The sequence below is a fragment of the Zootoca vivipara genome, chromosome 1 (assembly GCF_963506605.1).
Source record: "Zootoca vivipara chromosome 1, rZooViv1.1, whole genome shotgun sequence".
Lineage (NCBI taxonomy): Eukaryota > Metazoa > Chordata > Lepidosauria > Squamata > Lacertidae > Zootoca > Zootoca vivipara.
The window spans coordinates 133,953,147-133,975,119 of NC_083276.1; the positions used below are offsets into that span (position 1 = coordinate 133,953,147).

A 21,973-nucleotide genomic window follows, 5' to 3' on the forward strand; every position below is an offset into this window, starting at 1 on the left:
TCTTAAGATATACATGGATAATTGCAGAACATTTAACAATTCCGCAGGAGAGACTGAGGCCCTGCTGCAACCCAAGATACCTTGTACTGTACAGCATGGGAAACCTGAGTCTCTTGAGCTTGTCTGTGTCTTCCTACTACACCCATGCAAACACCTTCCCTGCCTTCTTCCTGCGCTTTCAAGGAAGAACAGCTAGCAAACTAAGCAACTATGAGGCCAGCAATGCAGCAGGTCTTATGGAGTGGGGAGAGTCACATGGAGAGAACAATGTCTGTCCGCATCAATGGTTCTAAAAACAGATGTAACATTAGATTCTGATTAAAATCTGGGCAGATAATGAAAAACGTAGGTTGGGCGTTACTATCAGCATGGCCTGGCCTACTTTCAGGCATGTTTGGGCCATGGCTGCCAAGTTATCCCTTTTTTAAAGGGATTTTCCCTTATGCTGAATAGGCTTCCTCGCGAGAAAAGGGAAAACTTGGCAGCTATGATTTGGGCTTGGATCTAAAACTCTCCCTTCTGTATATACGCAGAAGGTGCCTTACTTTCAGAGGAGAGCCTGTTCTGTGTCTTGCAGTGCTTGAGAAAAGTAAAATAAAAAACAAAGACAATTTCCTATTTGTTCAACACTTCTTACAAGCTGTTGAATTTCTCTCTTAACACTGAAGGGTTTGCAGAACATCCTCACTTGTGGGGTTTTCCCTTGTGATCATTCAGCCCTGAGGTGCAATATGTGAAAACCGCAGGCGGGAGGAGCACCAATTTGTCTGCAATAAAGAGGCAGGAAGGTATGTTTTGGTTCTAAATTTTGGATTGAATATCCTGGCTTTTGCTCATTCTATTTCTGGCCTTCTGCTGTCTGCTTAGTCACTCCCTCATCTGGGTTTCTGTATATGGCACCCAGCACAATAGGCTCATGGTTTCAACTGAGACAGAAATGGTCGGAATAGTAATGGCAAAAACTTCTGTTGTAACAATTCTGTTTACAAGGTTTCTGTTGCAAAAACCCAGAAAAATACAATAACTTAAAGAACATATGATTTACAGCATCCTTTATTCGTATTTTATTATTTACATACAATTTTCAGTGAGAGGAGGGCCAAACTGGACATTAACAATACTTGTGAGATGCAGGAACAATGAAGCTAAACTAAAAAACAGAAGTGGAGGTGATGATTGAAAGTAGCAGCAGGGAAAGACAGCTTAAATCATATTAGCTTTAAGGTAGCCACTTACAAATACATCACCAAAAAAGAAGACTTGCATTTGCCTAAAATGTGCACCTGCTGATTTATATGTACAGTGGTACCTCTGGTTAAGAACTTAATTCGTTCCAGGAGTCCGTTCTTAACCTGAAGCACCACTTTAGCTAATGGGGCCTCCTGTTGCCGCTGCACGATTTCTGTTCTCCTCCTGAAGCAAAGTTCTTAACCCGAGGTACTACTTCCGGGTTAGCGGAGTCTGTAACCCGAGATCAGGCCCGGCTCGTCGTAGCCCCCCGGTGGCGCAGTGCACCATGGCGCGGGGCTGGTAAGCTGGGCGCCGGCCTGGGAAGGAAGGCGCCGCGCGGAAACCAATTGCGCCCTGCGAGGGCGGGGCGGGTGGCGGAGCGATCTCCGCCCCTCTGCACCAGGGCGCGCGATCTGCTCAAGACGGCCCTGCCCGAGATGTTTGTAACCCGAGGTGTTTGTAACCCGAGGTACCACTGCATAGTATAAATCTGGATATAATTGTTATAATTTGATCAGAAATGCAGTGAATATCATCTTAGTGGGGAAGATTGCGACAACTGACCAGTTGACCTGTGCACCTGCCCATGTGCTGTGTTGATGGGCAGATTCCAGGCCCTGATTCAGGGCCAGGCAGTCGACAGGAGGGTGCCTCTCCAATAAAGGACTGTCCTCTGAGTCTCTTGCAGACCTTTGCCTTCAATGGACAGCCATTCTCTGTAAAGTAGGACACTGACTGCATCCAATCATTCTTTCCTAACTCAAAAGCACCCCCCCCACCTGCTTTCTCACTTGTGCAGAAAGATATGTCTTCTCTCGGGGGGGGGGAGCAGTATCTCGAAGACATTTTTGAGACAAAAGGTGGTGGAGAAAAAGGTTCAACAACCTCTCACGCTGAATCCGTCAACCAATATTTTTAAGTCAAGAAACTTAAAAGATAACGTATAGTTTGACTGCAGTTTCTGTTCACAGCCAAATTTAGATTAGACAAAGTCATTGAAAACAATGGGGTTAAGAAGTGTCCCCAAGTCTGTTGGGCTGTGAATGTTGTCTGACATCTTCCCTTGTTCAGGTGAAAGAGGAACTGGTTGCTGTCATCTTCCTATACCGGCACAATATGAGGTCTGTGGTTTTCTTAGCCTCTGGACCCTACAAGTTGTTGAGGGTTGCTAGGAAGTATTTTTAAGTTTTTGTTCTTTTCTATGAGCTCCCTATTTGTATATACCAGGCATCCCCAAACTGCAGCCCTCCAGATGTTTTGGCCTACAACTCCCATGATCCCTAGCTAACAGGACCAGTGGTCAGGGATGATGGGGATTGTAGTCCAAAACATCTGGAGGGCTGAAGTTTGGGGGTGCCTGGTATATAGCCTACAGTACCAACATTGCCATGGGAAACTTTGTTACATTGCAGTTTGGTATCTCACTTCAGGACAGAGCATCAAATTTGAATGACTGGTTAGAGCAGTCTGCTACTGTTTCAACTGAGGGGGAAAATATGGAGCCTGCCTTATATTGACCCCATTCTGGTGTGTGTCTCTGTGTGTGTGTGTGTGTCTCTGTGTGGTCTGTGTAGCTACACCTGAAGAGTTTTGTCATGCTGTGAAGTTGTTAAAAACACCAGCACGATTGCTGGCAAAGCTAAAATATTGTTGTACATGAATGTGTTGTGTGAGTAAAAATGCAAATTTATGCTTGAATTGCATAGAGTTCATTTAGCTTCTTAGCGCATGGACGCTGAGCAGACACAGTTCAATGGAGGTTTCCTTTCCCACTGGATCTGACAAAAATTGTTCAGATTAAAAGGCTGGGATTTTAGCTTCAGTGAGAAAGAGCAGAAGTACTAAGCAGGAGAGGCCCCTGTGGTGGGAGAGTTTTCTGGTAGGCATGTTGCAGCCACGGCACATTGGGTTGTTTGGCTAAGTATAAAGTAAGTATAAAGTATAGCCTGCCTTTATGACATTCTAGACACTAAGACAGTTACAAAAATGGTGAAAGAACTGTAGCAAAACTCTAACGTATTCAACATTAAGCACTACCATTCTCTCTCTAAATTAGGCTGCTTTAAAACAAACATTACCAATTTTTTAATTAGTATAAACTTTAAAACCTAATGTTGCAAATCATCTCTATGCATAAAAACGCTATATAGAACACTTGACATAAAATATTGAATAAAATAATGCAAAATGTTATAATGGCATAGCAGCAAAAGGCCCCTAGGCAAGCAAAAATCCTTGCAGCGTTGCTCGCTGGTGAGCATGGGGTTTGTGAACAGAGTTGGTGGTTCTTCTGCATCTGTAACAGCAACACGTGGTAGAGTTGCTCTTTAAGGTTTGCAAAAAGAGGCATGGACCAAAGTCAAAGCAAAATGAGAGGCACCTGTCTAACAGTGATGGAAAACCTTTTTTTTTTTTGCATGCCCAAAGTCAAACACATATTAATGCTAATCTTTCACAAGAATGATAGATTTGTGTAAATTCTTTAATTAAAAAGACACTTTCATAAAATATCACCCTGATTACAAAAGGAAGAAAAAAGCACTCCAGGGTAGTCCCAGTCTAGTTTTTGTGGTGCAATTTGCTACACTTCCATTATTAAGGCTAGCAGGGTAGTCATACTGAAGACATGGTGCCCCTTTCCAGAAATGTTGTGTTTTCCAATACAGTCATACCTCTAGTTACGTTTGCTGCGGGTTGCGTACATCACGGGTTACGAACACGTCGTTGAACCCGGAAGTGCCGGAACGGATTACTTCTGGGTTTGGCAATTTGCGCAGGCGCGCCGAATGACGCCACACGCATGTGCAGAAGCGCCAAATCACGCGGCAAGCATGCACAGATTTGGTGTTTCAGGTTGCGTACTGCTCTGGATGCGAAAGGGGCTCCGGAACGGATCCCGTTTGCATCCAGAGGTACCACTGTACTGCTCTGTTAGAGAAATTAGGTTCCCCATCCAGGCTACAGGAACTTGACCATGTGATATTCTCTGTTTCAGCCTTGTTTTTCTGGCACTCACTTCCAGTTGCTTCTCTTTGTATCAGGTACTGAAGCATTTTCAGCAGCAATTGTCTCATTACCTCACTCCTCAATGTTGAACCCATGGTAGTGTCTTGGGCCACTATATTCTGCTCCCAGCAAGGGATTATCATTAACCCCAGTTTGTTAACAGATAGGGCCTAAGTGGGCGCAGTGTGAAGAGAAGTGACCACATAAAATATGTTCCTGGAGAATGGTATAAATTTTAAACAGGACATTTAACAAACCATTCAAGGTTAATTCACACGTTGCAGTCCTGATTTGTATGTCCCTGACATACTGTACTTCTTCTAGCCAGTGACCCCACATGGTGACAGCAACAGCTGAGAGAAAGACACTCTGATCCTAGCAGAGGCTGGTGCTGCTATAAAGAAAGCTCTCAATAGTTCTCTCTGGGCATTCAGCCTGGACACATAACAGCAAATATGTGTCGGAGAATAAGGGTGTGCCAGGTTTCCAGGCACATCTGGGCAAACATACTTACAAGCTGCCTCCATGCTAAACACAAAGCCTGGGCTGGAGTGGGCAGGTCCAGTACATTCAGAAACATAGGGAGGCAATGAAGTGCATGTTCTTGCCTCACCCCCTATGACTTTGTCCCTTGCGAGTCAAGACTGAACTCCAGAAGAGGGCTAATGCAACCAGGGTGTCCGTGGTGAGAGGCTCACATAAATTATGGCTCCATAACATAAAAGTGTTTTCCACAGCCTCTCGTCTGGAGATTAAATATGAGCATTACCCCCACAGTTTTCCACGTTAGATGCCTTTTAAATTTGTGGTACATCGTTTGGGTGACTAAAGCTGAATATAGAGAGTGTTTGTGTTTATGCTACATGCATCAAAATGTGGCCTGTTCCAAGTTCCTACTGTAGATTTTCTCTACCTTCCACTCCCCTCGAGGCAAAAAAATATTGTGAAGTCTTCCTGCAGGATTGCAAACTCCTAATAAGCTTTGTCAGTTTCTGCTAGTCTGGGCCACACACTGGATGATGCGGGTACTGAACTGTTAAATGCAATAAATCAAAGCCGTATTCTCTGTTCCCAAACTCTTCCTTTGATGGGCATATTCAATGGGGCAGCAGAGGCTTCAGCCAAATCCATTTGCCAGTACAGTACAGTAACTGGAACACATCTTATTGAGAAAGCATCAGGATCCACAATTGCACCATGCAGACAGTAAAATCCATGTCCCAAAAAAGACAAGGATCTTCTTCTAGGTCAGGAGCCATGGTCATAAATTGAATGTACCTCACAGTGTGGTTGTTCACCATTTATGTTTCTTTGACTGTTGACATTCCAGTGCAACTAGTCACACTTAACTATTCACAGCAAGAGCTGTTATTTATTATAGCACAAAAACACTGTTGGGTTCATTTTTATAACTCATTTAGATATTCACCTGTATAAGGGCCTCCAAAGATATTAAGGTCTGGGTGAACCTTAATGCAAACATGTGAAGTCAGTCTTCTTCTTCCTCTTCCTCTTCTTCTCACCACCCACATTGCATGTTAAGGAATAGTGAAGGAGATTTGAAGGGTCTCTCCACTGTTCTACATACAAGATCACATATATTGGCAGCATAATTTAGTTAAATAGTAATCCACACGTGTCTGAAAATGTATTTCCAGAGATTACTGAACCATAAAAATCTCCCCCTTCCCCATTGCCATCTCTGACTTGACCATGATATGCAACATTAAATGATAATCCTGAGTTGTTTGCTCCATATACCTTCTTAGCTGCTAAAATATAATGCTTATAATCACAGGATTAGGACCTAATAGGAGGATCGGGCGACAGGCAGTGCAGCAGAGAGCATGCAAGAGGGTACTTTAAAAATGTTCTCCAATCAAGAGATGGCTGAGAAAGGTCATGGAAATCAATGTTTTCAGCTAATCAGAATTTTAGTTTGCAATCACTAACTGATGGAAGCTTTAGGCTAACGCCACAAGCTTAATGGTTTAGGGAACATGCATAGTTATAAATAAAAAAGTCAGATCTCCTCATCTTTCTCCCTGAAGCAAACATTGACACAAAAATGCAGCTTAATATTGAATTAGAATTTGTGGGTTTACATCAAATGGCCGTTGTGTTAGAAATCTCATGGTAATCGTGAGCAAAAGCAAACCTCATGTGTGCAGAATTATCTCCCAGATGACCTTGTGCTGTGGTTGTATTCTGGCATGGCTGATACATTTATAGCATTGGTTTCATTGGTTTTTATTCTTAATCCTAGAAAGAAGTACTGTTATCACTGAAATATAAATGCAAATATGAAACATATAAAGCACAGTACTAAAATAGCACATATTCACCACCCAATAGCAATTGGGCAGGCTACCATATTCCAGAAGAACAAGAAAGGTATTCCTTTCCTGGGTGTTTCATGGCCAGCTGCTACACCTGAGGCTAATGAATGATATTAATGCTACTAACGGCCAGGGGTCCCCTTACCTTTACCTTTTACATGTTCAATGACGTAAGGACAGTTTGTGCATTTTGGATGGGTTTTTAATGTAACACTGAGATTTTATTCAGATGAGAAGCAACTAGTAAATTTATTTAACCAAATAAACAACTTCCAGTGACAGGCCACAAGTTTCTTCCTTTTGGAAGGGGGAACCTGCTATTGGTCATGGAGAACCACTTCTGCATCCCACAGAGGTGGTGTTGTGGGCTTGCCCCTACCGAACTCTCACAATGGGGGCTGAGAGCTCAGCCCCCTCGCGAGGTGGGAGTTCCTGCCTCCGTCAGACCAATAGGGTTGGCCAGGAGGTGGGGCTTCCCCTCCTTTAAGCAAGCCAGAGGTGGGAACTGAGCCTCTTCTTCCCTGGCTCCCAGCCTGATGCTATTGGTCATGGAGCATTCTGAGCACCTTCTATTTTGAGCACAGCACGGTGCCAGCTATGGGAGTTTCCCATTGGGCAATAATCACAGAGGGTCCCATGACTGCTGCTGTGGGTCAAGGCTGTGAAAGAGTGCCTCATGCCCTTCCAGCAGTGTGGGAGCTGCTTCAGCATATGGAACCGGGGGTGGGGGTGGCAGCGCTGATCGTGTATGTCTTTCTCATTGACAAATTTTGAGAGCCCTGCCCACACAATCACATTCGTTGTGTGCACAGCCCTGTGGTGTAGAATCACACCATGAAGCAGCACTCCCTGAATATGAATCAAACCCTTCAAGAACTATAGCGCAGGTACAGACTACACAGTGGTCCCTCGACCTACGAACTTAATCCGTTCCGAATGCACATTCGTAGGTCGAAAAGGTCGGAAGTCGAAACGCGGCTTCCCATAGGAAAAAAAATATTCGGAAAAATTCGTAAGTCGAAAAAACCGCATTTAAAGCCACCAACGGTTTCCGTTCGGATGTAGAAAAATCCGTAAGCGTGCGGCCATTTGTCCTGTTCGTAAGTCGAAACCTACAGATGTCAAGTAATTCGTAAGTCGAGGGACCACTGTAATTAGAAAGGTCTTACAAAACTTCTGAAAGCTTCTCTGGCCTTGTTTAGACTTAACACTAAACTATGGTTAATGTTAGTACTGTAAACCATAGCTGAGGTATCTGGCAAACAATCACTTGATTCTTGGATTATTATGTTGTAGAGCACTTAAAGGCATCGGCAAGAACCGCTAAGACCGCACATTTTAAATCTTCATGTGTGAGTGCAAGTGCCTGGAGAGGGCTTCTGTTCCTCCTGGATAGCGGACATTGATGGTAAAATGGGTACCAGGAGTGGTGATTCTGATTAGGGAGTTAGTGGCATGGGACGTGTGGCAAACCAGCGTGGGAAAAGAAGGGTTTGGCATAAGGGATTTGCTCTCTTTCTATTGTCTCTCCAAACAACAACTCCTGAGGAGTCAGGGGCATCCTCAAAATAAGGTAGTTAAATGCAGAAATAACTGACATACTGTCAGGCCTACTCAGGGCAGGTAAAGAATGTCCCAGTTCCCTTCTCAGTTACTGACAGCTTTTTTGTGACCCACTTCCAGGCTCATTGAAGAGTAGGTTTCCATTGCTTGCCTCCAGCAATTCTGGTCTTTGCAGTGTTGCTGACTTGTTGGTTTTTGCTACCAAATGTAGTGGATTTTCAAAAGTGCATTCAGTGGGGTAAATTTCTGCCCTGTGGTCAGTTGGAGATGCTGTGTGTCTTCTTCTTTTTTTCCTAGCAGAGGTCAGTGGTCTTTTTTATTATTATTTTCAGTGACATTTCTGAATTGAGTTGGAAGCTGGGGAAACAATGTTTGTCAAGAGACTACAAGATTTGTCTTATTCTGGCCAATAAAAGCCCAAGGAGGATTTGAATCAGACAGAAGAGTTAATGGCCAAGTGGACAGTGGCATGGTCTCTCAGGTGCCCAGGCCACCATTTGCTCCTGTTAGAAGTCATAGAATCATAGAGTTGGAAGAGACCACAAGGGCCGTCCAGTCCAACCCCCTGCCAAGCAGGAAACACCATCAAAGCATTCTTGACATATGCCTGTCAAGACTCTGCTTAAAGACCTCTAAAGAAGGAGACTCCTTCACACTCCTTGGTAGCAAATTCCACTGCCAAACAGCTCTTACTGTCAGGAAGTTCTTCCTAATGTTTAGGTGGAATCTTCTTTCTTGTAGCTTGAATCCATTGCTCCGTGTCCACTTCTCTGGAGCAGCAGAAAACAACCTTTCTCCCTCCTCTATATGGAATCCTTTAATATATTTGAACATGGCCATCATATCACCCCTTAACCTTCTCTTCTCCAGGCTAAACATACCCAGCTCCCTAAGCTGTTCCTCATAAGGCATCGTTTCCAGGCCTTTGACCATTTTGGTTGCCCTCCTCTGGACACGTTCCAGCTTGTCAATATCCTTCTTGAACTGTGGTGTCCAGAACTGAACACAGTACTCCAGGTGAGGTCTGACCAGAGCAGAATACAGTGGTACTATTACTTCCCTTGATCTAGATGCTATACTCCTATTGATGCATCCCAGAATTTCATTGGCTTTTTTAGCTGCTGCATTACACTGTTGACTCATGTCAAGTTTGTGGTCTACAAAGACTCCTAGATCCTTTTCACATGTACTGCTCTCAAGCCAGGTGTCTCCCATCCTGTATTTGTGCCTTTCATTTTTTTTTTTTTGCCCAAGTGTAGTACTTCACTTTTCTGCCTGTTAAAATTCATCTTGTTTGCTTTGGCCCAGTTCTCTAACCTGTTAAGGTCATTTTGAAGTGTGATCCTGTCCTCTGGGGTATTAGCCACCCCTCCCAATTTGGTGTCATCTGCAAACTTGCTCAGGATGCCCTCAAGCCCATCATCCAAGTCATTGATAAATATGTTGAATAAGACTGAGCCCAAGACAGAACCCTGTGGCACCCCACTAGTCACTTCTCTCCAGGATGAAGAGGAGCCATTGATGAGCACCCTTTGGGTTCGGTCAGTCAGCCAGTTACAAATCCACTGAATGGTAGCATTTCTGTGGTCTTCAGAGAATATCAGACCAAGAAGAGGGGGCTGTGGCCTTCAGGTCCCACAGGTGGGCTTCCTTACAGGCACCTTGTTGGCCACTGTGAGAACAAGGTGCTGGAGAACTAGAAGGCCCTTTGCTCTCATCCAACAAGGCTCTTACTAAGGTGGGGACAATACTGTAGCTGGTTTGGTTTCCCACCACCAGCCAAGGTAAAAATAATAACAAATACTTTTGTAGCACCTTAAAGCCTCACACAGTTCTTCTTCCTCTTCTTCTTCTTCCTCTTCTTCCTCTTCTTCTTCTTCTTCTTCTTCTTCTTCTTCTTCTTCTTCTACTTCTACTTCTTCCTCCTCCTCCTCCTCCTCCTCCTCCTCTTTCTCCTCCTCCTCCTCCACCCTTCATCCAAAGAACTAATAACGCCTACCTGCCGTCGCCACCACCCACCCAAGCATATGTATTGAAAAAAACACCTGAATGCCTGGTTGAAGAGATTCATTTGTGTTTCTTACGGCATAAGCTTTTGCGGGCTACTGCCTACGTCATCAGATGTGTGGTTATCTTGAGTTGCAAGCATATATAGAGATAGGTGAGGATTGCGAACAGAGAGGCCAGAAGGAAATTAAATGAAATTCCTTCCTATACTGACCATGGTGATTATATATTTAACAGTGGCCATTCACAAAAACGCCCCAATTGTGTTGATAAGACAGGCCCCTTGGCCTATGTAAGCTACCTATACCTGTAGAATTTCTGACGGGAATCTTTAACATTTCCCCTTCCTCTATGCCTCTCTACCATTTTACTCACCCTTTGCAATTCCTTGAGCTATGACATTCATTCCTCTCTCTCCAGCTCTCTCTGTGCAACACAGGCCCCAACTGCGCATGTGTAACGGCTTACCCAGTGCTTTTTTTTCTGGGGCTACGCAGGGCTATGCATACCCCTAAACATTTTGTGAATCTTTATACTTTTGTTCATTTACTGTATTTACTTTTCTCAATTTGAACTATAAAATGGTGATTTTTCTTGAGTCAAAATGAGAGGACCCCCAAACATTTTTTAAGAAAAAAAGCACTGGGCTTACCTCTGAACGTCACAGGCTAACATTGGCTGGGATATGCCTTCTATTAAGAATTGCAAATGGGCAAAGGCCAGTGCTTGGAATGAACTGGTTCGTTTCAACAAAGTTCACTGAACGGCACCTGAAAGTAGTTGCCACACTTCAGGAGGTGACACATCCGAGTGACAAGGCCTCACCTGGGCCCAAAAAATGTGGAGGTTTTACAGATGAAGCACGGAAGCCAGGAGGCTCAAGGCCTCCAGCCAAATTTTTGTTTGTTTGTTTATTAAAGGTTTTCTTGAGTTACTCCAGCCAAATTGAAATACTTTCCAGTATTTTGATATTACTAAGTTTGTGTCCACAACCTTATTCCAGACAGTGCCGTAAATCAGTAAAGTTTATTGCTATAGAAAACAACCATGAAGGTTTTGAGCAGCCATTTTGTGAAGAGCCTGCATTGACCTCTAATGCGGCATAAAAATACATTTAAACAAAACTTAAAAATGGATAATAATTTTGTCACAGAGGTCAGATCCTAGTTACCACTGTTTTAATGGTGGCAGCGTTGGGAGGGAAAATTCAAAAGCAGGAGAAGACACTCCCTTTGGCATCTGTATCTTTTTTTTTTACTCTTTATTTTTCACTTAACAAATTACCCACTTGGTAGGCATAAGATACCAGATACCAGAAAGATATGGAGGTCTTGTATACCTCAGGTAGTGTGGTTGCTGACCTTGAGCCAGACATCTTGGAGAGTGAAGTCAAATGGGCCTTAGAAAGCATTGCTAATAACAAGGCCAGCGGAAGTGATGATATTCCAGCTGAACTATTTAAAATTTTAAAAGATGATGCTGTTAAGGTGCTACACCCAATATGCCAGCAAGTATGGAAAACTCAGCAATGGCCAGAGGATTGGAGAAGATCAGATGCTCAACATCAAAAAAACCAAGATCATGGCCACTGGTCCCATCACCTCCTGGCAAATAGAAGGGGAAGAAATGGAGGCAGTGAGAGATTTTACCTTCTTGGGCTCCTTGATCACTGCAGATGCTGACAGCAGTCACGAAATTAAAAGACGCCTGCTTCTTGGGAGAAAAGCAATGACAAACCTAGACAGCATCTTAAAAAGCAGAGACATCACCTTGCCGACAAAGGTCCGTATAGTTAAAGCTATGGTTTTCCCAGTAGTGATGTATGGAAGTGAGAGCTGGACCATAAAGAAGGCTGATCGCCGAAGAATTGATGCTTTTGAATTATGGTGCTGGAGGAGACTCTTGAGAGTCCCATGGACTGCAAGAAGATCAAACCTATCCATTCTGAAGGAAATCAGCCCTGAGTGCTCCCTGGAAGGACAGATCGTGAAGCTGAGGCTCCAATACTTTGGCCACCTCATGAGAAGAGAACAATCCTTGGAAAAGACCCTGATGTTGGGAAAGATTGAGGGCACTAGGAGAAGGGGACGACAGAGGACAAGATGGTTGGACAGTGTTCTCGAAGCTACGAACATGAGTTTGACCAAACTGCGGGAGGCAGTGCAAGACAGGAGTGCCTGGCGTGCTATGGTCCATGGGGTCACGAAGAGTCGGACACGACTAAACGACTAAACAACAACAAGGCATAAGATACATTATCTATGACTTTCACCTTCTAGATGGTGTGTGATTTATTATTAATCATTATTATTTCTTCTTTTTTCATTTAGTTTCTTATTTTAAATTTAGTTTTTACCTGATCAGATAATTGTAGGCATCGCCTTCTCAAAATGCAATCAAATTTAATTAGCCAATAAGTCACTGGATTTAACACATCACATTAATATCCATTCAAGCTCCAGAATGCTGGGAAACTGCAGCTGTTAAATCACATTATTTGGGGAATATGGATATGGACTGATATCCTATGTTGAGATTAGCTCATGCTTCTCCACTACCACGTAGGTGGATGGCTGTCAGTGGCAGAATAATGTGAGCTAAAGAACCCATTGAATTTTGAATTGGCATATGAGTTTCCCACTGAAATCATCTACTGAAGATGAGGAAATGGGATAGCAAGACAGAATTCTTCCAGCAGGTGATGTATGTGTCAATGTAGTGCTACCACTTTAGAGCAATGAGATTTGGTTGCTGAACCAGATCCTAAGCAGGCAGGAAATTCCCATTAGATTGAATGGGGCCTACAGCCAGATTCTAAAATATTTATCTGTATGTAAGAGGCAAGCACAGGTGAGCAAACTGCATATGGTCTTCCCCTACTTGGTGCATTTACTGGCTTGCACATAACAGAACTTTCAAGGTCCCTAAATGGAATCATAGAAAGCTATGTCATTACTTCTTTTAAAATAAGCAGAAGACAAAAGAATCAACGAAGAAGAAAGCTGGCTTAGAGCAGAAAATACAAGCTATTATTGTGACGCTTTGGAACAGCATGTTGGTAAAACATGTTTTTTGGCTTTTGTCTACATCTCTGTCTGCAGGGAATTGTCAATATGTTGAATTCAAAGTATATATAAAAAAAAGCCTTTTCTGTATTTCTGTATTGTGACCCGTGCTTTCATTCAGCTCCTGAATTCGGACACAAAATGCATACCTTTCACCAGTATGATTAAGAAAGGGCTAATGTAGCTTTCCTACACACTGAAGCATGAAGCATGTATAATTTAATAACGCTGATAAATCTTAAAGCCGGGAGCATTTGGTGAACACATGACCCACTTTTTCAATCTATTGGAAACATTTACATAACAGCCTGATTCTCAGGCTTTTCATTTTCTAGATAGAGGAAGAAGAGACAGAAGCACATTTGAACACCTTAAACTCGATATGCCTCAAATAAATTCTGCCATTAAAGACTTAAGAGAGCATTCGTGCAAGCCTTTGCTCTTTCTCCATGCACCAGGATCACTCACCAGGGTAAAATGGACCCAATGAAAAACAGGAATGACTATTGGTAGATCTCTGGATTGCAAACTCTTGCCCAGTCGCTGTATGAAGAATCAATACAGCATATACCACACATGGAAAAACGAAATGGTTTGTAAATAATAGACCGCACTTGTCCCCTGTCCTCAGAACAATTCCTTGGTGATTAGAGTGACACAGTCCTTCTGCCCTTGAGTAACTTTGCAATTTGACAATCATCACACTATATTAAAATGCTCGTGGCTTCCAAACAGCGCAGGCCTCTAGGATAATCTCCAGTGTTGCTGTTATGTCCACCTACAAGGGTGGTCTTGATGCTGTTGTTACCAGACCATGCTTATATTATAGGAGGTGTCTAACAGCAGAGTCCATCTAGCTGCAGCTGGTAGCTGTTCTCCAAGGCTTAGGAAAGAAAGAAAAACCCTAGCCCTGCTGTATAGTCCTTTTAACTGGTGTTGCAAGCTTTTGAATCTGGGACTTACGTATAGTGCCCAGTGATAGCATTGCACACTGAATTTTTACTGCCGTGGGCAACACATGTACCACCATAACAATTGCGTGTTGAGATCCCCTGACCACCCCCTCAAATAACTCACACCACAGACAGAATTTTGTTTTGGGTTTTTGGCATGAATTTGGGCACAACTTTATTAAAATACAAAATATGTGAGTGGTTGCATAGGCATAGGTTCCACCAACTGTCCCCTACGGACAGAACTGACATCTAAGTCAGTCAGAGGAAAACCCTCTGGGGAAAGACAGGGGGTCGGGTGTGTCTGACCCTCCCCTCTCCCCTCAGGCTCCCAGGGGCTCTTGCGAGGCCCTGGCCCCCGACCGGGCAATACGGACAAAAGCATGTCGAGCCCCTGGATTCCTTACCAATTGGAGGGGTAGCCACAGTCAACAATACCCCTCCATTACCAACAAACTAACCAATGCCTAACCGCCACTAGAGCCATAGGCTCACCGCCAAAACCACTCACATACCCAGCCAAACCATCAAACCCTCGAGAATGGACTTCAACCATAAATCATTCCCCTCTGTGGAAAGATGAACCCCACCGGGACGATACACATGGGCAGCCGCAAAAGTAATTTCCAGATGAGAAATTTCACTGAATGGTCCAGATGTGCACAGCTACTATAATGGGGGAAAGCTAAAGGAAAGTTAGGTCAAATAGTGTGTCTTCTTGAGGAAAAATAAATATAAGACAGTGTCTTATTTTCGGGGAAACACGGTAAGTGTCCAAGACTGGAAACATTTTAAATCTTATACAGCAACAAACAAAAGTAGCACTTACTTGTTCTCTTTACAGGTGGTCCTTCTCCTGTGGAGTCACTTTTTCCTTGGGTCTCCTAATATCAGACTGTTTACCATACCACCATAGAAGATGGAATCTAAAGTTTCTGAAGGTGGCCTGAATGTGACTCTCACCATCCGACTACTGATGCACGGGAAGGTGAGCAGTGAGCATGCGGCTCCTTAAAACAACGTCTGATTCAGGCCCAGCAGCCAGTGATGGTTTACTTGTTTAGAGGCAAATGCTAAGATTGTGTGTCCATGTCACGTATTCATAACACAACAAACATGGAAAACTGTTTAATTGGGAAGTTATTGTTGTCCACCACTATCAGCTGAAGACCATGATAGCTGGCTTCTTTTGAGATAGAGGCTCCCAACCAAAGCCTCCCAGAGTTCAGACTTTATAGAGTTCTTGAAATAGTTCCCCAACCATTCTATATCATCCAGTTCCCCATGGGCAAGGTCCTTCTGTAACATCTACTCGCAAGCAAAGTTTCTTTCTAATGCTAATTGAAAGCTTCAGGGGATTAGTGATGAAAAGCCTCTGATTTTGTCTTTCAACATCCTCACTGAAGGGTCCCGAAGCCACTTTCTCTTCTCACATGGTGATGGTGAGGCTTTACTTACTGATTTCCTTTCAGTTTGTTTTGCGTGTTCAGACCTTAAAACTCCCCCTTAAATAAATTCAGACAAGGCTCAAATTTTTGGTTTGGTTTTTGGCAGAATTTAGGCCACAACTTTATTGATTACAGCAAGTGAGTGGTTGCAAAGGCTATGGTTCGACTAGCCCCCTGTCGTGCAGGTAGCGCTGACCCAGGGCTCTACCATAGGTCAGCCTAGGGTGAACACCCGGGATGGCGGAAAGCCGGGACATGCTATGTCCACCACCCAGATGTCCCCCTGGACTCAGGCATGGGCACAACCTCTCGCAGGGTTGACCAAACCATTGATTCCCTGGATTCCTTTAGCGGAATACCCCTTCACATAGGGATGGCGAGACCGTCCCCCCATCCCTCTCACCTGAACCAGAGCCTATCCGCAACCTTACAAGTTGTGACAATTTGCTACGCGGCAGGCGAAACCCAAATGGCACCAGCCAATCAGACAAGTGGGGGAAATTTCTGCCGTGCCCCTGTCCCAACGTCAGGCGACACACGACAGCATAGCAAGGTCAAGCGTGCAAGCCCTAAAAGTAGGGAGAGGTGGGTGGGTGTTCCGATGCACGCACCGAAAGAGGAAGCTCAGGGTCATGTGCATTGGCATATATAGGTCCCTCGATCCATTTGGCTAGCGTCCCATTGGTCAGATTAAACCCAGCATCAAGGGACCTACCAATCGGGTGCTGTGGCTATCCAACCGTACCCAGCCACAACACAAGGGTTTGGTTGCCAGGTCTCACCGCAACCTCTTTGAGGGAGGTCACAATTTCTTTCAGTAGCAGCATTTCCCCAACAAGAGCCAAAAAGAAAAAGATATGCAGGGGAAAACAGTATTTAAAATTGCCCCGCCCACCGTCCACCCTTGGAAGAGATGCTGGCCTTGAGGCAATTGTGTGGGGGTTTTAAAACTGGATTTTCTATATAGTTCAGATATCAGCATAGAACACAAAATATGCACTGTACAAATGTTATGAAATATAATAATGAACTGTGATCAAGGCATCATTAAAGGTATTAAATATACATGTAATGAAATATCAATCAAAGAGTGGGGTCAGACACAAAAAGGATTTTTAAAAAGCTTTTGGGGGCAATCAATCATTTTATTCACAGAGCTTGTGGGAGCACTCAGTCCATGTTGTTTGCTGGGTAGTCTTGTCTATTTCTTGAGTTCCAGTTATCCAGTTACTATAATTTTTACAAATGCCAAATTAATTAATTAATTAATTAATTGGCTAGTACTCTAGTCTAGTGCCGTGTTTTCCCAAAAATAAGACATTGTCTTTATTTTTCCTCAAGAAGACACATTATGGCTTATTTTCAGGGGGTGCCTTATTTTTTAATTATGTGTTCAGCCTTGCCTCTTCCTTGGGGCACTCCAGAACTGCGCCTATCACTATGTCTTATTTTCGGGGTATGACTTATATTGTGCAAATGTTTAGAAATCCTGCTACGGCTTATTTTATGGGGGAGCAGGATAATGTTCTTATTATTTACAAAAGAAAGCATATTGGCAATTTTACCTGAGGCTGAATATGCCAGTAGTTCCCAACCTTTTTTTGGCCATGCCCCACCTAAGCATCTCTAAAATCCTGATCCCCCCACCCCGTGACGTATCATTCTTATTATTCAAAAAGTGAACTATTCACGTGGAGAAAGCCTAAAAAGCCATTAACTGTTAATAACTCATTCTCAAATTGCCTCCCCCCCCAAAAAAAAAATCAAATTGCCCCCCTGTGGGACGTGCTCACCATGTTGGGAACCACAGGTCTATGTTAACCTTGCAGCCTGAATCAATGGGCTGAAATGTTCAGCCTGAAGCTTTGGAGGCCCTAAAGAGCTCTTTGCGTATCCCCACCAGAGAGACCACTATGCATCCACTTCTGTGTGCAACCGAGCCATTTTGTATTTGGTGGACAGACAATACGAACAGCCCTGTTCAGAGTACCTGTTTCCCCGCACAGCGTGTGTGGGATTGCCTCAGACGCTGTAATGGCAGTACTTACATTGGGCTTCAAAACAAACAGAAACCTAATAGAGAGATCTGTTTTTCCCTCTTGTGCAAAATTTATGATCTTATGATTGTCCTCCACTAGAAATGGTCACAGGCTGGATGCACACCCTGTGCTAGTAAAAAAGAAAGTAACACAAAAACACTTTTTGCTTAGTATTGTGCTTAATGTTGCTTTTTTAAAAGCCCTGAAGTACACAATAAGCAACTGATTTTTAAAAGATGGTGGAAATTATTTTAAAAATGCCATTCAGGTGAATTAGACATTTTTCCCCCTGCACCCACATATCTATGCCACTCCAACTGGAAAGAATATCGCAGTATAATAAATACAATATTCCAAATAGGGTGCAAAGTCTATTGCATTCTTCAGAAGAAGAGCAGTGATTAGGTTGCGCCAAGAGCTCTCCGTTGGGAAAATACCCTCTGAGGCCCATATCATTTAATTAATTTCAATCTCAGCCAAGTATGTTTATTAATGAACATTCTTGAATTCTTACTTTGTTGCAATTTTTCTTTTAAAACAGGAAGTTGGAAGCATCATTGGGAAGGTAATTTCTTCAAACTATGCATCTTAATGCTTCGATATTGCTTGTGTTTACAGCTGCACATGTGGGAGGGAAATGCCCCTTTCCCAGCTGATTTTTTTTAGTACAAACAAGCTGTAGTGTGTGATTTGGCACGCCATTCCCTGCAATGTGTACAGTTCACCCACAAACAGATTCTTCTGTTAATTTAATACTTTGCTAGAAGGTCAATCAGGTAATTTCAAATTTAGATGGTTGCTGGCTGATGCAGACAAGTTTGTTACCTATAAGGTAGCTTTAGATCTCCTAGCAGTGAGAAAGCTGCAGGCTGCTTTTTTGATCCCCAACAGTGTTGACTGCCAAGGGGATTAAAAAACATGATTCTGAGAGCTTTACTTCTTTCAAGTTTTGACAACTTATATATGTTTAGCTTACTTTTCAGTTGTCTTGTTTGTTTTTATGAGTTACATTGCAATGGCCATTGCAAATAATAATAATAAATCTAAAATGGGACAAGCGATTCAGCTGCCCTGAACTTTCTTAAGATGCAAATTCTATATTATTATTATTTATTGAATTTATATACAGCCCTATACCCAGGGGTCTCAACCATTTACCTCAGCCATCCCCTAGATATCCTTAGGTGCAAGGCAGATAGAGTATGCCTTACGTAATGGAGAAAACCACATCTTTTGTTTTATGATTATTAAACATAAACATTTATACATATAAAATCTGTTTAAAACATAACAATAATTACAATAAAAACAGCTCAGGACCAGGAAAGTCTTCACCTGCTGGCGGAGATCTCTTAATGAGGAGGAGACATATGCAAATTTAATAAAAATACATACATACATACAGACATAAAATAAAATAATTCCCCATCTGGAAGCCCCCACGCACAATGCCAACCACATCTGGCATATATTTAGAAGATATTTCAAAATGGACTTCAAACATAGCAGGAGGTGGGGATTTCTTCTCTCCTTCATGTGCCATAGTGGTAACTTCTGAAGGCGTCCATGTACCAAGATTCAGGACAGGGGTGTTTCTGTGTCTTCGTGAGCCCCTCAAGGGGAAGGTGTGATTACAAGAGCTATGGGAGAGATGGGGAGAGACAGACCCAGCTTAAAAGAAGCTGTGATTACTTTCTACAAATCTATCTGGTGCCTTAATAGAGTGGGGTCAGGGAAGAGCTGTCGAGTACATTAGGCCAAAAACAGCTGAGCTGTCCATTAATAAATGTAGCGGCATATTGGGCAAAGGATTTTTCTTTGACAGAGCCGAATTCTAAAATTTTCCTCAGTCTACGGGGTAAGCAAGTTAATTAGATTTTTGATATAGGATGGTTTTGTGCATCAACTGTGTGTTTTACCAGTGTTGTTCCCTGGATACAGGGGGAGGAATTCACCGTTCCACCAGGGCAGGCATTTCGTCTTGCCAGATGGAATGGAAGGCTCTCCCCTCTCCCTCTCCCTCTCCTTCCCCCACAGGCTGTTCCAGGAGTTCTCCCAACCTCCTGAGGCAATTTTGAATGGAGGGGAAATCCTGTTACACAAGCAGCCGTCTTTGTGCAGGGCTTCTGCCGATAGGACTTGTTAGTTAAATCCTTCCAATAATAAGGCATACATGCTAAAATCCTTTATGGCATTTCTGTAAAATTTGTCTCAAAAGTGATATGATAATAGCAGGTTTTTTGCATCTTTTTCAGAAAGGAGAAACAGTGAAAAAGATGCGTGAGGAGGTGAGTGTCCTTCATAGTGATTCTGCAACTAAATATGTAAACTAGTATGATTATTTCAGAAGTGCAAGATCACAGGTAAAAAGTGTCATATGTTTTTTGTGTCGTTGAGGGGGTTAAATTCTTTTCATTAGTAATATGTTGGAACATTCTGGAACAGAATGTAGAAACATTCTGCATAGCTCACACAAATGACAGCTAAAGGAGGGATCATGCTTTCCTGTGACCTATGCCCAGTGCAGACAACTGTAGCCCAGAGATACACAACAATCTTGTAGGGCAGAGCTTTCCAAACTTTTCATGTTGATGGCACACTTTTTAGACATGCATCTTTTCACGACATGGTAATTCAGTTTTACTAGCAAACCCGAGGTTAAACTACGTAACCCCTTTTCAGCTCCAGGAAGAACACAGGGAGCGTTCACACAACACACCTACACACTGCAGCTGACACACTAACATGTCACAGCACACAGTTTGGAAAGCTCTGCTGTAGGGAATGTATTGCTTGTAAGATGTTCTGTTTGGGGTTTTTTTCCCCACACGTGGTTTTACAGATATTTTTCTTATATCCAAGGTAAGATATGAGTATACATTACATGAGTAAATATAACTAAGCAGACCTGAAGAAATATAACTAAGCAGGTATCTGAAGAAGTGTGCTTGGCCTCTAAGGTGCAACTGGACAATTTTTTTTATTTCAGCAGATTAGCTTTGACATCATGTGTACTTCACATGTGTTGATTTTATAAATATGTGGTGCAAATAATATATCATATGTAATTACTATATGTATGACAGAGTGTGGTCCTCCCATTCTAGAGTGGTGCACGAATCAATATTTCTGAGGGAAATTGTCCAGAGAGAATTGTCACCATAACAGGCCCCACTGATGCCATCTTCAAGGCTTTCGCTATGATTGCTTACAAATTTGAGGAGGTAAGCAAATTATTTAATAGTTTTACAAGAAGTTGGTAGATAGGCAGCTTATTGATGAAATGTCTTCACAAGACTGCCCATCAGCCCAGGAGCGAATGCAGACCTTCTAGCTGGAAAAGATGTCCCACTCTCGCCTGACAGGACGGAGGCAGTCGCCTTGGGTGGTAGAATCCAAGGGGCACCAACGCAGGCGCCGCTGACAAAGCAACTGCGGTGGAGGCTTCCAGGTTTCAGGGAAGTCTTGTGAAAGCCCTGTGGGATCTCATGCAATCTCACAAGATTTCACAGGGCTCTTTCAAGATCCTGCCAGAACCCAGAAGCTGCCACTATGGGACCCTGGTAAGCAAGGCTTGGTGGGGGTGGGGGTGGCAAGGGTCAGGCCCACAGAGCAGCACTTTCCCATTTCGCCTCAGGCCGTGAAAGCGGGTGTGTGGCACCTGCTTACAGGCATCCCTGGCAAGGTATGTTGTGCTTCTCAATCCAGTTTGCAAATGGTATGGACTGATCTGTTTAGGAGGCTGGCTATACAAAATATAGGTGAGGTGAAGGGAGGTTACATTTCGTTTAGTTCTCTAATCTTCTAGTTCTATGATATTGTGCTAAATGTATAGCAGTCACAATCTACAATAATAATAAACTTATTCTTAAATCAGAGATTCACTGAGAGATTCACTTCTTCCTTGTGTGCAGGCTTTCTTGCTTTCTCAACTTACCAGGAATAGAACAATTCTGTTTATTCACTCACAGTCTCATCAAAATGTCCGCTTCATTTTCAATAAGGTAGCTTTGGCCATCTGCATCATAAGGCATTTTCTTTCTTTCTGTTCAAAGGATATAATCAACTCAATGAGCAACAGTACAGCTACCAGTAAGCCACCTGTAACGTTAAGGTTGGTCGTGCCAGCAAGCCAGTGTGGGTCACTGATTGGAAAAGGAGGCTCTAAGATTAAGGAAATCAGGGAGGTAAGCAGAGACAGGCTATGTAGGATGGATGGTGGAAAGTCTGGTTGTGCAGATTCTCCCACTTAATTTAGCTTTGGGGATTTGTTGTTTTTTGCATGGGTGGGGATGGGAAGGTAAAAATACCCCCTGATCTTTG

General features: G+C 43.1%; 1 protein-coding gene across 1 annotated transcript in view; it reads left to right on the top strand.

The window, feature by feature from the left end:
• The first annotated feature begins 699 nt into the window (after positions 1-699).
• The window catches only part of PCBP3 (poly(rC) binding protein 3), a 52,190-nt gene continuing 30,916 nt past the window's right edge, over positions 700-21,973 (top strand). The window contains exons 1-6 of the mRNA XM_060282442.1: positions 700-788; positions 15,008-15,151; positions 18,192-18,215; positions 19,906-19,938; positions 20,758-20,874; positions 21,706-21,837. Of these exons, the coding sequence (XP_060138425.1) occupies positions 15,083-15,151; positions 18,192-18,215; positions 19,906-19,938; positions 20,758-20,874; positions 21,706-21,837 (375 nt within the window). The 5' untranslated portion in view covers positions 700-788; positions 15,008-15,082. The remainder of the gene's footprint in view (positions 789-15,007; positions 15,152-18,191; positions 18,216-19,905; positions 19,939-20,757; positions 20,875-21,705; positions 21,838-21,973) is intronic.